Source organism: Leptodactylus fuscus, chromosome 2 (assembly GCF_031893055.1).
Source record: "Leptodactylus fuscus isolate aLepFus1 chromosome 2, aLepFus1.hap2, whole genome shotgun sequence".
Taxonomy (NCBI): domain Eukaryota; kingdom Metazoa; phylum Chordata; class Amphibia; order Anura; family Leptodactylidae; genus Leptodactylus; species Leptodactylus fuscus.
Genome location: NC_134266.1, coordinates 236,468,903 through 236,483,803, shown reverse-complemented (window position 1 = coordinate 236,483,803; position 14,901 = coordinate 236,468,903). Strand labels below are relative to the sequence as shown.

The 14,901-nt window shown below is 42.4% G+C and overlaps 1 protein-coding gene across 1 annotated transcript in view; it reads right to left on the bottom strand.

Moving 5' to 3' along the window:
• The window catches only part of PFKM (phosphofructokinase, muscle), a 50,854-nt gene that overhangs the window by 14,896 nt on the left and 21,057 nt on the right, over positions 1 to 14,901 (bottom strand). The window contains exons 6-17 of the mRNA XM_075265884.1: positions 14,268 to 14,457; positions 13,402 to 13,567; positions 10,543 to 10,587; positions 9,511 to 9,619; positions 9,268 to 9,363; positions 8,647 to 8,739; positions 8,009 to 8,134; positions 7,391 to 7,455; positions 6,269 to 6,332; positions 5,953 to 6,099; positions 4,578 to 4,648; positions 4,038 to 4,125 (exon numbers count right to left, since the gene is read on the bottom strand). Coding sequence (XP_075121985.1) covers positions 4,038 to 4,125; positions 4,578 to 4,648; positions 5,953 to 6,099; positions 6,269 to 6,332; positions 7,391 to 7,455; positions 8,009 to 8,134; positions 8,647 to 8,739; positions 9,268 to 9,363; positions 9,511 to 9,619; positions 10,543 to 10,587; positions 13,402 to 13,567; positions 14,268 to 14,457 — 1,260 coding nt within the window. The remainder of the gene's footprint in view (positions 1 to 4,037; positions 4,126 to 4,577; positions 4,649 to 5,952; positions 6,100 to 6,268; positions 6,333 to 7,390; positions 7,456 to 8,008; positions 8,135 to 8,646; positions 8,740 to 9,267; positions 9,364 to 9,510; positions 9,620 to 10,542; positions 10,588 to 13,401; positions 13,568 to 14,267; positions 14,458 to 14,901) is intronic.

Below are 14,901 nucleotides of genomic sequence, written 5' to 3'. Positions count from 1 at the left end.
CCGCCTGATGTTGAGTGACACGTGCTGGTGCAAGGCGGGGACGGCACACCGGGAGAAGTAGTGACGGCTAGGGACGGCATAGCGAGGTGCCGCAGTTGCCATCAGGTCCAGGAAGGCGGGAGTTTCAACAAGCCGGAACGCCAACATCTCCTGGGCCAGCAGTTTAGCGATGTTGGCGTTCAAGGCTTGCGCGTGTGGGTGGTTAGCAGTGTATTTCTGCCGCCGCTCCAATGTCTGAGAGATGGTGGGTTGTTGTAAAGAAGCGCCTGATGGTGCCTTTGATGGTGCAGGAGAAGGAGATAAGACAGGAACAGGGGAGGATGAGGGAGAAGTCAACAAAGTGGCGGAGGCAGATGAAGTGGTGTCCTGGCTCGTCCTCTGGAGTGCATCGCCAGCACAGTCAGCAGAGGCAGTGGCAGAGGCAGTGGCAGTGGCGTGAACGGCAGGCGGCCTTTGTCCTGCCGTTGCTGCCTGCCACTGATTCCAGTGCTTGGATTCCAAATGACGGCGCATTGAAGTGGTGGACAGGTTGCTCTTCTCAGAGCCCCTAATCAATTTCGAGAGGCAAATTGTGCAGACAACACTATATCTGTCCTCGGCGCATTCCTTGAAAAAACTCCACACCTTCGAGAAACGTGCCCTCGAGGTGGGAGTTTTTCGGGGCTGGGTACGAACTGGAACATCTTGGGAGATTCCGGGTGTGGCCTGGCTTCGCCTAAGCTGCTGACCTCTGCCTCTGCCTCTAGCTACCCTTTTTGGTGCTGCACCTGCCTCAACATCCACACTACTTTCCCCGCTTGACATCCCCCCTGTCCAGGTCGGGTCAGTGTCCTCATCATCCACCACTTCCTCTTCCAACTCCTGTCTCATCTCCTCCTCCCGCACAATGCGCCGGTCAACTGGATGCCCTGACGGCAACTGCGTCACATCATCGTCGATGAGGGTGGGTTGCTGGTCATCCACCACCAAATCGAACGGAGATGGAGGAGACTCTAGTGTTTGAGCATCTGGACACAGATGCTCCTCTGTTAGGTTCGTGGAATCGTGACGTGGAGAGGCAGGTTGAGGGACAATGAAAGGAGCGGAGAACAGCTCTGGGGAGCAGGGACAGTTTGGGTTATTGTTCTGTAAAGCTTCGGAATTTTGGGAGGAAGGAAGACAAGACTGTTGGGTAATAGGAGGAGAGGAGGCAGAGTCTGACTGGCTGCTGGACAATGTGCTGTAAGCGTTCTCTGACAGCCATTGCAAGACCTGTTCCTGGTTCTCGGGCCTACTAAGGTTTGTACCCTGCAGTTTAGTTAATGTGGCAAGCAACCCTGGCACTGTGGAGTGGCGCAATGCTTGCTGCCCCACAGGAGTAGGCACGGGACGCCCTGTGGCTTCACTGCTACCTTGCTCCCCAGAACCATTCCCCCGACCTCGCCCACGGCCTCGTCCACGTCCCTTTCCGGGAGCCTTGCGCATTTTGAATTCCCAGTTAGAAACTGGCACTATATGGCAGTAGCAAGAAATGAGGGTATTTGTATTCCCAATATACTCTTTGAATTCCCAGTCAGACAATGGCACTGTATACCAGTAGTAAAAATTGTGGGTGCACGTAACCCCAATATATTCTTTGAATTACCAGTCAGAAACTGGCACTATATGGCAGTAGCAAGAAATGAGGGTATTTATAACCCCAATATATTCTTTGAATTCCCAGTCAGACAATGGCACTGTATACCAGTAGTAAAAATTGTGGGTGCACGTAACCCCAATATATTCTTTGAATTACCAGTCAGAAACTGGCACTATATGGCAGTAGCAAGAAATGAGGGTATTTGTATTCCCAATATATTCTTTGAATTCCCAGTCAGACAATGGCACTGTATACCAGTAGTAAAAATTGTGGGTGCACGTAACCCCAATATATTCTTTGAATTCCCAGTCAGACAATGGCACTATATACCAGTAGCAAGAAATGAGGGTATTTATAACCCCAATATATTCTTTGAATTACCAGTCAGAAACTGGCACTATATGGCAGTAGCAAAAATAGTGGGTGTATATAGCCCCAATTCTATTGCTAGGGGACTTGCAGGGTATTTCTGGGGTGAAGGTGGGGGGGCACACCGTTGGAACGGGTATCGGGGGTATATATCGGGTATACGGGAATACACTGACAGTGTATTCCATTCAGGATCCTGGGAAAGCTGGGTTGCGGCGATTGAGCCCGTCAGTGCCACGTTACACTGACAAGCTTCTCCCTGGAATTTAGCTCTTACAAGAGCTGTTGTGGTTGTCTTCTCCTTCCTATCCTAGCCTGTCCCTGCCTACCCAGAATCTAAGCCCTAGCTAACTGGACGGAAACCTCCGTCCTCGGTGAATTGCAAGCTCAGAATGACGCGAAGCTGGGCGGCGCTGTTCTTTTAAATTAGAGGTCACATGTTTTCGGCAGCCAATGGGTTTTGCCTACTTTTTTCAACGTCACCGGTGTCGTAGTTCCTGTCCCACCTACCCTGCGCTGTTATTGGAGCAAAAAAGGCGCCAGGGAAGGTGGGAGGGGAATCGAGTAATGGCGCACTTTACCACGCGGTGTTCGATTCGATTCGAACATGCCGAACAGCCTAATATCCGATCGAACATGAGTTCGATAGAACACTGTTCGCTCATCTCTATTTATTACCCCTGTGCAGTTAGGTTACCGTGGTCATTAGCGTGTAGCTGTGACATCACTGTGTGTATTATCCCTGTACTGTGACATCACTGTGTGTATTATCCCTGTACTGTGACATCACTATGTGTATTATCCCTGTATTGTGACATCACTATGTGCATTATCCCAGTACTGTGACATCACTGTGTGTATTATCCCTGTACTGTGACATCACTGTGTGTATTATCCAGGACTGTGACATCACTGTATTTATTATCTCTGTACTGTGACATCACTGTGTGTATTATCCCTGTACTGCGACATCACTGTGTGTATTATCCCTGTACTGTGACATCATTGTGTGTATTATCCCTGTACTGTGACATCACTGTGTGTATTATCCCTGTACTGTGACATCACTGTATTTATTATCTCTGTACTGTGACATCACTGTGTATTATCCCTGTACTGTGACATCACTGTGTGTATTATCCCTGTACTGTGACATCACTGTATTTATTATCTCTGTACTGTGACATCACTGTGTGTATTATCCAGGACTGTGACATCACTGTATTTATTATCTCTGTATTGTGACATCACTGTGTGTATTATCCCTGTATTGTGACATCACTGTGTGTATTATCCAGGACTGTGACATCACTGTATTTATTATCTCTGTACTGTGATATTGCCATGTGTATTATTCCTGTATTGTGATAGTTTGTGACCATAGTTATTGTTCTGGAACATCACTATGTATATCCTTCCTGCTATGTGAAAAAACTGGGGCAAATATGCGTGCCAGTTTTCTAGTGTGCAAGGTAAAAAGAGTCACAGGTTTTTTTTTTAAATGTAGATTGTGAGCCCCACATAGAGCTCACAATGTACATTTTTCCCCTATCAGTATGTCTTTTTTTTGGAGTATGGGATGGAAATCCATGCAAACACGGGGAAAACATACAAGCTCCTTGCAGATGGTTTTTTGCCCTTGGCGGAATTTGAACACCAGGACTCCAGCGCTGCAAGGCTGCAGTGCTAACCACTGAGACCCCCTGTGGCCCCAGAGTCACAGTTTTTTTTAATCAAAATCGACTGCGACCTTTTTACTTCTGTACTAACTTCACCACTTTCCAAAAAGGGGGCGTGACAAGGAAAAGCAGTGGGTAGGATCAGTGGCTTCGCCAGATTTATTATCATTTACACCAAAAATGTAGTGTAAGTGATGTGGGACGCCTGGCCCGGTAGAGGGGTGCATCATTTATGAGGAGGTGTAGAGTGCACCCTCCACTGATGCTGGGTTACGAAGATTGGCGTTACTAATGCCAGTCTTCCAAAATGTGCCCCACTGTTGCTACTGACCAGACAGACTTACATTTTCTAACATAAAGTGAAAGATTACCTCAAAACCCCCAATAATGATCAGTCCATGTATGTTGAAGTTGCTTATATTAGCCGATATTTCTTCTAAGTACTTTTTAGGCAGCACCCTATGATAACAAGCAGAAACGTATGTCAGAAAGAGTAAAGACAATTCTTAGATCAACGCTTAAACCTAAAATGATGATGCAACTTCTGTATTTCAAGATTACCATCATTTCCCTATGAATTTATCAACACTTTACCGAATGGCAGATAACATTGCATCCAGGGTCGTTTTCCAGAAGATGTGACTGTCGCTTGTCATTATTTATAGGTTTCCATAGGATGAGCTCGGCCCCACAACACACAGATAATGTTCTGGATATTACACAGTACAGCCAGGTAGATAATGGACTTATTGTGAAAGTCAGACGTCCCTGATTCCTCAGATTGTAATGAGCCAGTCTTACTGCCTGCAACTTCTACATGCCCAAAAATCAATGGGTTCCAGACCATTAGATATTGACAAGAAACCTCACATTAATACTGAGCATATGGACAGGAAGAATAAAAAACCTACCTTTTAGTTCCAAGCCGTGAACCACCTTGTCCTGTCCATCCGCCAACACCTGACCATCCAATTTCTTCAATCTGGTTGTACAGAAATAATGATAATGTAAAGATTGCAACCTTATATATAACTCAAACAGAAGAACATAGATCAGCCTGTAATAGAAGTCAATGCCAGACAATCCTGGGAACCTTCAATAGAAACGGATGGCTGGCCCCAGGTCTCATTCCGGAGACTGACAATCCTCCCCAAAATGGTGGAGCAGTTTAGACTGAGCGCCGCAGGCCTTTATCGGGCACTGATCGCAGGCATTAGTGCCTGGTTTCTGCTGTATAATACAGTAGAGACCTGGTGGCTATGGTAGCTGCTCAGCTCCTGAGCGGTATCCATATTTAAATACCCGACATCCGCCGCACTATTATGGCGGATGTTGGGAATAGGCTAAAGACATATCAGGCTGAGCACAGAAGTCTATGGAGAGGGTAAGGGAAAGAAGGAAGAGGATGCTGTAAAAAATACAAGTATCACTGCAGCTGCTAGAGTCTACTACACAATGAAAGAGGAAGCTCTTCTGACACTGCTCTATCCTCCATGATAAGACTCTGCCACTGCAAAGTGAATGGAGCAAGCACAAGGCCCTAGTGCAAGAGACAGAACAGTCCATAACCCTTCTGAGAGCTCTGACAAATTGTGCAATGATTTTTTTGGTCTGCAGTCTTCCAACAGGTGGCACCAGTGGATCAGCTTTACAAGAAGTGCAAATTTGTATATAGTAAATGATGCAGCCACCACAAGGGGGAGCACTGCATGTATTGGAAGCTGTAAAACCTCTATGCTGTATGCTCCAAGAGTGGCTGTCGGCAAACACTATTACTGTGTTTTCATAAGAAAGAGAGGCAATTCAATGCTGATTATGTAGTATATCTCTAAAGATAGAATCCCAATGGTTGTAAAGAAAGAAATTCTTCAAAAAAAAAAAAAAGCAAAACCCCCCAAAAAACAAAAAGAAGGCTCTGTTTTAGTATCTTTTTTGTTTTGTTACACAAGTGCTACCCCCTGAACAAAACTTAGTAGGATATGATCGCCCTCAAATCTCAGTGGCTATTCAATTCAATTTGATTATTCACTGCTGCCACCTAGTGTTCGACAACTGTAAATGTTCTGAAAGAGGGAAACCGGCCATCCTTTAATAAAGTGGTGTGTGTCTGCAAGGAATCAGGGTTGACTTTCTAGCGGTATATAAACACATGTGCTAGAGGACATGAAAGGTCCTCTGTAAATTAGAAACTACTTGAGTAAGAATTCTCTTGTGCAGTCTTTTGAGTAGTCCCTGCTTCTAGTATAAGACATTGAATAGGATTTTATGTATAAACAATATATGTACCTGTCCTTTAGCAAGACCCTCAAATCCATCATGGACAGCAAACATCCTGTGGCCGTGGATAATGCCAATCCTGACAGTGGATCTCACGGCGGCATTCATACCGGCTGCAGGGGCGCCAACATTCAGCACAGCCAGGTTATAGCCACTCTAAAAGTGAGGCGGACAAAAAGAGACCACCGTAATTCTCTACACAATTCTACAACTGAATACAACACAGTTATAACCATTGAACCCTGGAAACCCCACTACATGGATCATAAATGAGCCAATATATGGTCTTACAGATTGTAAATCATGTACTGAGGGTATTGCAGACCTTGGTAGAAGGTGGTCTTATGTGAGCCAGCGTCCGGTACACGTTCCAGTTGTTTTCAAAGCTCCTGTAAAAGCAAGGTAGAAGTGAGGTATGTAGTGGGGTAGAAGGTTTGTGTACATACCAAACTAAACTCCTTAAAGGGAAACTCGACATTTGACTAACATTGCCTATATAGTCAGTAAATGCAATAAGTAGAATACTGGTCAGTACTTTGTTACTTATTTCTAGCCTGTTTATACATTTTGTGTAGAATTTTAAGCTATTCTGTTGCTACCTGTAAGCCATCGACAACAACCTATTATAGCTTTATTTTTGTTGCCCATGCAAGTAAATATTAATAAGAAGCAATTAAATAGGCATCAAAATTATTGAAAAGGGAACTGACAATAAATTACAATAATTATTTCAGCAGAATTCTAATGTAATATGCACAAAAAATTCTGCCTAAAATGACATTTGTAATTTGGTTTAGACACTCCTTTTTAGTTATTTTTTTAATGTAGATTGTGAGCCCCATATAGGGATCACAATGTACTTTTTTTTTTCCTATCACTATGTCTCAGAATGGGAGGAAATCCACGAAAACACAGGGAGAATGTACAAACTCCTTGCAGATGTTGTTCCTGGTGGGATTTGAACCCAAGACTCCAGCGCTGCAAGGCTGCCGTGCTAACCACTGAGCCACCGTGTTGCCTGGGTTTAGACAATTCTTGTGCCTCATCAATCCAATGAGCGTGGCTTGGTGGAGAATCGGGACTCTTAAAATGAGACAGGTGCACCCTCTGCCAGGCTGTGTACCTAAGGGGAAATGCATGCCAGCTTTTAGCTGGTGTACATTTCACCCATCATTTATGCCAGATTTCTGGCGTAAATTAGAATGCATTTGCCCACACCCCTCAATAACTTCACAACGCCACTTTTTGGCAAAGTGGCAAAAGCGGCGCAGAGTAAGGAAGAAAAAAAAAAAAAAAAAAAAAAAAGAAAATTGCACTTTGTTTTGCCCCAAGGTTTACCACACAGTTACGTTGAAGAATACAAAAATTAAAGGGTGGCTGACTGCAATGTGCGCTAACACTGACTATAATGGATAACACTGACTATAATGGATTCCCCAATGCTCACCTTCCTCTTAGTTTAAGGGCATCATTAAATCTCCTGTCATGCATGGCTTGTGTCACATCCTTGGTCTGATGAAAATAAATAATAGGATATCACAACTATGAAATTGAAAGTTTTTATTAATCCAATAATTCTAAAACAAACAGCAGAGCAACGTTCCAAGCAATCTTGATTAAAGAATGATCCCACTGTTTTGTGTAGACAGCCCCTATGCCTATGTGACGCCATATACAAACAAACCTATGCAGTCTGATCTTGCAGTCTTGTTTTTCTCTCCCACCCGTTTCTTTTTCTACTGTCTGTCAGTTACAAAGATGGAACACAGAAAGTGAAAATAGACATGAATGATCAGACTACAAACAGAATTTACTTCTGCTGAATAAGGCCTATACCAGACCAATTCTTCTTGTCCGAACCTGGAGTGCGTCTCGTAGTCAGACACATCTTGTTGTCCAAAAATTACCATAAGTGTTGGACGTGTACAGCTCAGACCTTTACTTTATGGTGGAACCCAGAGAACAGACTGTTACTAAATGTAGTTGAGCACCCCTGGCCTATACCGTTCCCAGAAGTACACAGAGTAGTATATCCTAAGAATATTCCTAAAGAGCTGCGTCTTACCACTTGAACGCATTCCATCAAAGGCAGACGGATTGCTTGATTGCCGGACAAACTGACCACACAGGCTGGCGTATCTGGTGTACCTTCCAACAAGGCCATCACGGCTTCAACACCCATTCGACTTCCCTATGCAATAAAAACAACCTATTAGTAAGCCTATATCTATTAATGTCCAGTCTATTAAAATGTGGGCTCCATAGCAAGATATACTGTATATTACATGCAAAACAAAACTCTCATTTAAAGCAGTCTCAGATTGGGATTAGGCACATCCATATCCGAGTTCAAATCCCTACAGCAAGCCCTGAACAAATATTGAGCCATTGAGGAATCATAGGAGATTTCACATCTGAAGCCTGCAGAACGGTGAATTCAGTAAATTGCAGCAAATATATTATTGAAGTAGATGAAGGAGTGCACTACTGTTTTATGGACGAGTACAATATGAATCTACATAAAAAGAGAAGTTAATTTGCAAATTCGATTTGGGGCCAGGCCACCCCTTTAATATCTCTTGCTGTGTTTAATGTATGGAAATACAGGACTATATGGAAAGGCTGTTGTTGCAAACTGAAATAATTTGCAGATTTTAAAGCTTAAAAAGTACTAATAAACCCAGCAATACCTATTTCTCTTACCAAAATTCTATCAAAGGCTGAAGGTGTTCCACCACGCTGGACATGTCCAAGGACAGTGACTCTTGTATCATAGCCAAGATTCTTTACAACTAGCTGTTAAATGTAAAGAAATATCAGAGATCAACACAAATACTGATGATCAGAAGTAGAACTTTCTACCCAAAATGACCCCTTTAAAAAAAAAAAAAAAAAAAAAACCAACATCAAAAATCCCCCAAAAGCCCTAATGACTGCTAAAAGGGAATAAACCCTAGCTATAAATGAGATGAATACGTTATATGACAATTACGCAAATGTCGTAAATTACCAAAAACCCCAAAGAGGGGGCGGATTTTGGCGCGGAATCCACATCATAATCCGCCCCCTCACAATGGTGGTCTATGTATCCTTTCTTCAGGCGGAATCCATGGCTGATCCGGGCTAGGCCCGTCAGCAGCTGCGACGGAATATGCACACACGTAATTGTGTGTGAACTAAGCCTTACTGGTGATATCACTGGTGAAGAGACATTCTGGGGGCCCTAAAACTACTCGGTGGGGAAAACAGATGCATCCTATGTGTCCTAGAAATACGTTACTAAAACAAATATATAACTTATTGCATTGCATCAATATTACTTACACTCTTTACATCCTCTGATGTGATTGGCTTGCCATGCAGGTCAATGGCTCCTTCAGCAACAATTATAATATTCAACCTTGATCCGCGTCCTCTAGTCTAAAAATAATGTGTCATTAGTATATTGACCAGCAGAGGGTGCTGTAAGAGGGTGCTTAGCAAAGGATTTGGAATCCATAGGTATAAGGTTCTTTTTTACTTCGTTTATTATGGTACAAAATCATACTATAAAGACTTTCCAGATACCTCACTCAGTCTTCTACAAAGATGTTCTTCCCAGTTTTCCTCTGGTGGGGATTCTGGAACAAACACCCAGTCTGCTCCACAGGCAAGTGCGGTTACCAGAGCCAAGTACCTAGAAGATAACAGAGGAGAGATCGCTGCATGCTTTCTTTCTTACACAATGTTAATAGCAGGGTTATGGAGTCGGAGTTGGGACAATTTTGAGTGAAGTCAGAAAAAAAGTTACTGATTCCGGATTTAAAATTAAATCCTAATTGTTTGATACGATTACTAATATTGCAGAAGTAATTAGATGTATAGTGTGTTACATTTTCATTCATCTTTACCACTTCTGTCTGACCACGACTGTCCGCCATTTATGGATGAGTTGGCGTAGGAGTGAGGCTAAGTCCACACGGGGTTTTTTGGACCGGAACCAGAGGCAGAGGCCGCCTCAGGTTCCGATCCAAAATACGTGTAGCTGCGACTGGATGGCGGTGCACTGCACCGGTGGCATCCAGTCATGCACTCCGCTCCGGATTAGGCCCAAATGAATGGGCCTAGTCGGGAGGGAGTGTCTTCAGGCCGAATCGCAAGGCGACTCCGCCTGAAGAATGAGAATGTCGCTTCTTTTTCCGGGAGCCGAAAGAAACGGCTCCCGGAAAAAAGAACTGACCGGCTCTCATTGATTTCAATGGGAGTCGTCTTTTTGGTCAGGATTTTGAGGCGGATACGGCCTCAAAATCCTGAGCAAGAAACATTGTGTGAACTTACCCTCAGAGTAGAGCTGTTGAAAAATAGAGAAGGTTTGGCCTGTCGACTCCACAGGCCTGGTTACTAGATATAGAAGTTATCAACCATATATATGAAAATTTTTAAAGCAAACGTCTACCATATATCTATAGAGCATATGGAGACAATAGCTGTTCCTCTAATTTTTCTTTTTTTATATTATGATGTAACTATATAATATAGACATGTTATTTAATTTATTTTCCATATTGTACAATATGGCGCTAACAACCAGAGATATAACATTTTTGTACAAGGACATACCCGCAGTGTCGGCCCATCACTTCTAGGACAAAGGTCCTTTGGTGACTGAAAAGCAAAAACATTTAAAAATAAAAATGAATCCAAAAATATATATAGGCATTAAAAACCAAAATAACAACACCTTACACCTGACGGATCATTAACAGATATCTAATACAGAAAATTCTATTCACGTAATAAGTCACAATTTTATATCCCCTACAAGTCTGTTCCTGGTTTGTACAACCAAAATGTTGATGCTCGGCCACAATCCCTGGAGTCACAGACTGAAAAGATAGGAGTGGCATAGTAAGTTATAGTCCTGTATTTTGTGTGCATAAAACCATATGATGCCACTCCAGTAACTTGCACAAGGATCGTGTTTATAGGTGTGAACCAAATGTACAGTAAACTACAAAATGCAATTCTGTGTCTCACAGCGCTCGCGGTTGCCACATCAAGACATTCCCCTTTTACCTGAAACCGGCACGGGCTGGATTCACACCAGCGCCTACAAGCAGGACTTTTCTCTCCACATCTTTCGGGCAGAAACCCAGCAGACCCCATTATAGCCTATTGTTTAAACCAAGACGCAGGAGTGACCCTAGCAAACTTTTCTATGCCAGTCCTATGCCCTATGGACATTTGGAGAAGGACAATCCATAACCCCATAGAAAATAATGGGAAGCCGCAAGGATCTTTAATCATATGTTTATTGGACGTGGTTCCCTTGCCCCCTATACTTCTGTGCAGTGGACTCCGAGTGAGGTTGTGTTGCAGTTGCCTAAATTACTATTCTCTGCGCAGGGAATTCAGGAAAGCTGAGTAGTGACGTCCCTGTACTCAAAAATATCAAACAAATTGGGGGGGATCATTTTGACACTCAGCAGCTGCTTTACATAAAGCACCTTTTGGTACTAGTTTGATAGTCAATTCCTTCTGAAGGTTTCCTTTAGGCTAAAGCCCCATGTTGTGGAAACGTAGCTTTTTTTGTTGCAGATTTTGTTGCGTTTTTTTGAGCCAAAGCCATGAATTACTACAAAAGGAATTAGAACTATATAGGAAATTCTTTTACTTCTACCGTCTACTCAATCCACTCCTGGTTTTGGCTGAAAAAAACACAACAAAATCTGCAACAAAAAAAAGCTGCATTTCCACAACCTGGGACTTCAGCCTAGGGCTAAGGCCCCACATTGTGGAAACACAGCTTGTTTTGTTGTAGATTTTGCTGCGTTTTTTTGAGCCAAAGACAAGAAAGGCTACAAAAGGAATGGGATATATATATATATATATATATATATATATATATATATATATATATATATAGGAAGTTCTTATACTTCTCCCTTCTGCTCAATCCACTCATGGCTTTGAATCAAAAAACCGCAACAAAGAAAGCTGCATTTCTGCAGAATGGGGCTTTATTTTTAAAGAGGATTTTCCTTTCTTCTAAGATAGGGCATGATGTATATCATTGGAAATTGACTGTGCATGAATTCAGATCTGTAGGTATCCTTCTCCATTTCAGAAATATTGGTGCAGCCTCAGTTACCAATATCACCGTACTGTCAGAGAGGCCGGCCTTACCTCTAGGCAGTAAGGAGCACTGTCCTGACATTACTCTTATGTAGTCTTGCACTATTATTGCGATATTGCTAGCTAACACTAATGGAACAGATATCTCCTGCACAGGGGAAGACATAACTGCAAAACTAAAAGTAAAATTCAGCGCACAGTCAGTTTTGCAACATTATATAATGTGCCCTCTCTAAGAAGATATCAAAGGTCTTCTTTTAGATAGCCCTTCAATTTTAGATTTGTGGGGGTCAAAGTCATGGAACCACCCTGATCATCTATTTTCAAAGGACTTTGTGCTAGTGGAAGTGCTTTGTCCTCTTCATTGTTTGGCTCAGGTGCCGGGCACCGTTTTACTTATATATTTTTCACAGTTCTTGTTCTGAGTACTGCAGCACTGTTCTATTCAAGTGATTGGGGTAATGCTGTAATACTCAGAACAGCCTCTATGAAAAATATACAGTTCTGAATACCATCAGCAGGGGCACTACTGACAATGAAGTAGCTGTGCCCCTTCAAAACAATCTAATGGAGGTGGTGCCAAGAGTCTGACCCCTGCTGATCCAAAACATGATGGCCTATCTTTATGATAGACCATCAATTTTAATAACTCAGATCACTCCTGGAAGGCCCATTTACACCGGCCGAGAATAGGGTGGGTTGAGCACGGATCAAAAATATAAACCATACAGTTCCATTGCGTTTAATTATTAGTTTGTTACTAAGTAATGTCCTACTTTTGTCTGTCAACCTGTGAAGGTTATAATCATGTAATGGATGAAAAACATTGTTATCCTTAAAAGCTGAATGCTAGATATAGCTGCTTATGCTTGAAACTGGTATAATGTTATATGATAAGATGGCGCCTGTATCCAGGATGGGTGCAAGAAAAACAAATGCTTGGCTTGCTGCTAGAAGACAGCTCCCCAAGGTTACCGCACAGGACCGGGAGTAGCTGGCTATATATGGAACTGCTTAAACGTTCTCTTTCTGTTTGATTGAGATGTCCCATACCAATCAGGAACAAATATAAAGACTTAGGTTGTTGTTATCTTTCTTCCTTTCTCTCCTCCTATTTAACCCCACGTTGTTTTAATAAAAGTGCGTCAGTATTTCCTTCTTGGTTAAAAGAGGAACTAATACCAACATAGTGTGTCTGGTGTCATTTCCTTACTGCTAGCACTCAGCCTAATTAATTAGGACGATGACAGTTACCCAGGATTATTGGTCAATTAGTCATAAACACGGCTTTGATCTTATCGAACCTACACTACAATTGTACAGAATAATGACTAGAATTATTACCTTTGTGCTGTTGTAGTAATGGCATCCACTATCTCCATAATTCTGTGAAGAGCAGAATCCGTACCGATGGTCATATCTGTTCCGCAGAAATCATTATCAATTGAACCCACCATCCCAACAATATTTAGGTAACTCGACTTCTTGGCTTCATCAGTTGTTATTTTTCCTAATAAGAAAAAGTATGTAACAAAAATTGCTCATATTTGACATTATCTTTTGCTATATAGCACATTTCAATGATTTTGGATTGAAAACTTGGCAAGTATGCTTCTAAAACCACCAATAACATATTTCTAGGACTCTGGTTTTTGAGATATAATTCTCAGTAGCCCAACCAATCATTCCCCTTACGTTTTACCGAGCACAGCTCCAGACATATTGTAGGGGGTGGTGTGCCATGGCCCCTTCAGTCAGCTGACCGCGAGATATGGCGATAGCTAGATCAACCTCTATTTCATATTGACTGTCTATTCTTAGACTAAGCTCTCTTATACACCTCTTGTACGCTTGGCATTGTAAATGTCATGAGCGTCCACTGTGAATGTAATTTATTATTTTGGCACATTTGATCAAGACCAACAAGGAAACATAGTTTTATCATTTATATTTCGACCGCATTCATATTGGGCGATTATGGTTCTGATCTCGTATAGGACCAATTCTTTAATCTGACATATGCTAGCTACTAAGGTTCATTACTGATAACCCTTTGTAAAGATCTGTATGACTGGATGGTCACTGCCCAGACAGCAGACATGGGGAGCAGACATGCTATTATTTATTTATTGCACTTGCTTTTCTATAAAACTTCTTGAAAGGAGAACTGAAGTCGTATCAGAGTAGGACTGACCTTCACAAAAATGTACCTGCTTTAACTAGGTCAGTGAGCAATCCGCTCCACTCTGCTCTGAAGGTATCTGCTCCGGTCAAGCTGCCATCTCCACCAATGACACACAGGTTGGTAATTCCTCTTTTAATCAGGTTGCACGCTGCTTTAAGTCGGCCTTCTCGAGAACGGAAATCTTGACATCTTGCACTTCCTATCACTGTACCACCCTATGAAAATATAGATGTAGTTCCTATTGAATAAAAGAACTAGAAATGCATTAACCATTTATGTTGCCCGGAAATTCATATAATAGGAATTTTTTGTTTTTAAATGTAGATTATGAGCCCCATATAGGGATCACAATATACTTTTTTTATCCTATCAGTATGTCTTCGTAGAGTGGGAGGAAATCCACGCAAACACGGGAAGAACATACAAACTCCTTGAACATACAAACTCCTTGCAGAAATCCACGCAAACACGGGAAGAACATACAAACTCCTTGCAGATGTTGTTCCTGGCGGGATTCGAACCTAGGATTCCAGCACTGCAGGCTGCAGTGCTAACCTCTGAGCCACCGTGTTGCCCCTATAATAGGAAATTCTGTAATTGTCTGGCTGGTGGTATTTATACTGTTGGAACCCCAACGATCAGAAAAAAGGTCGTATGTG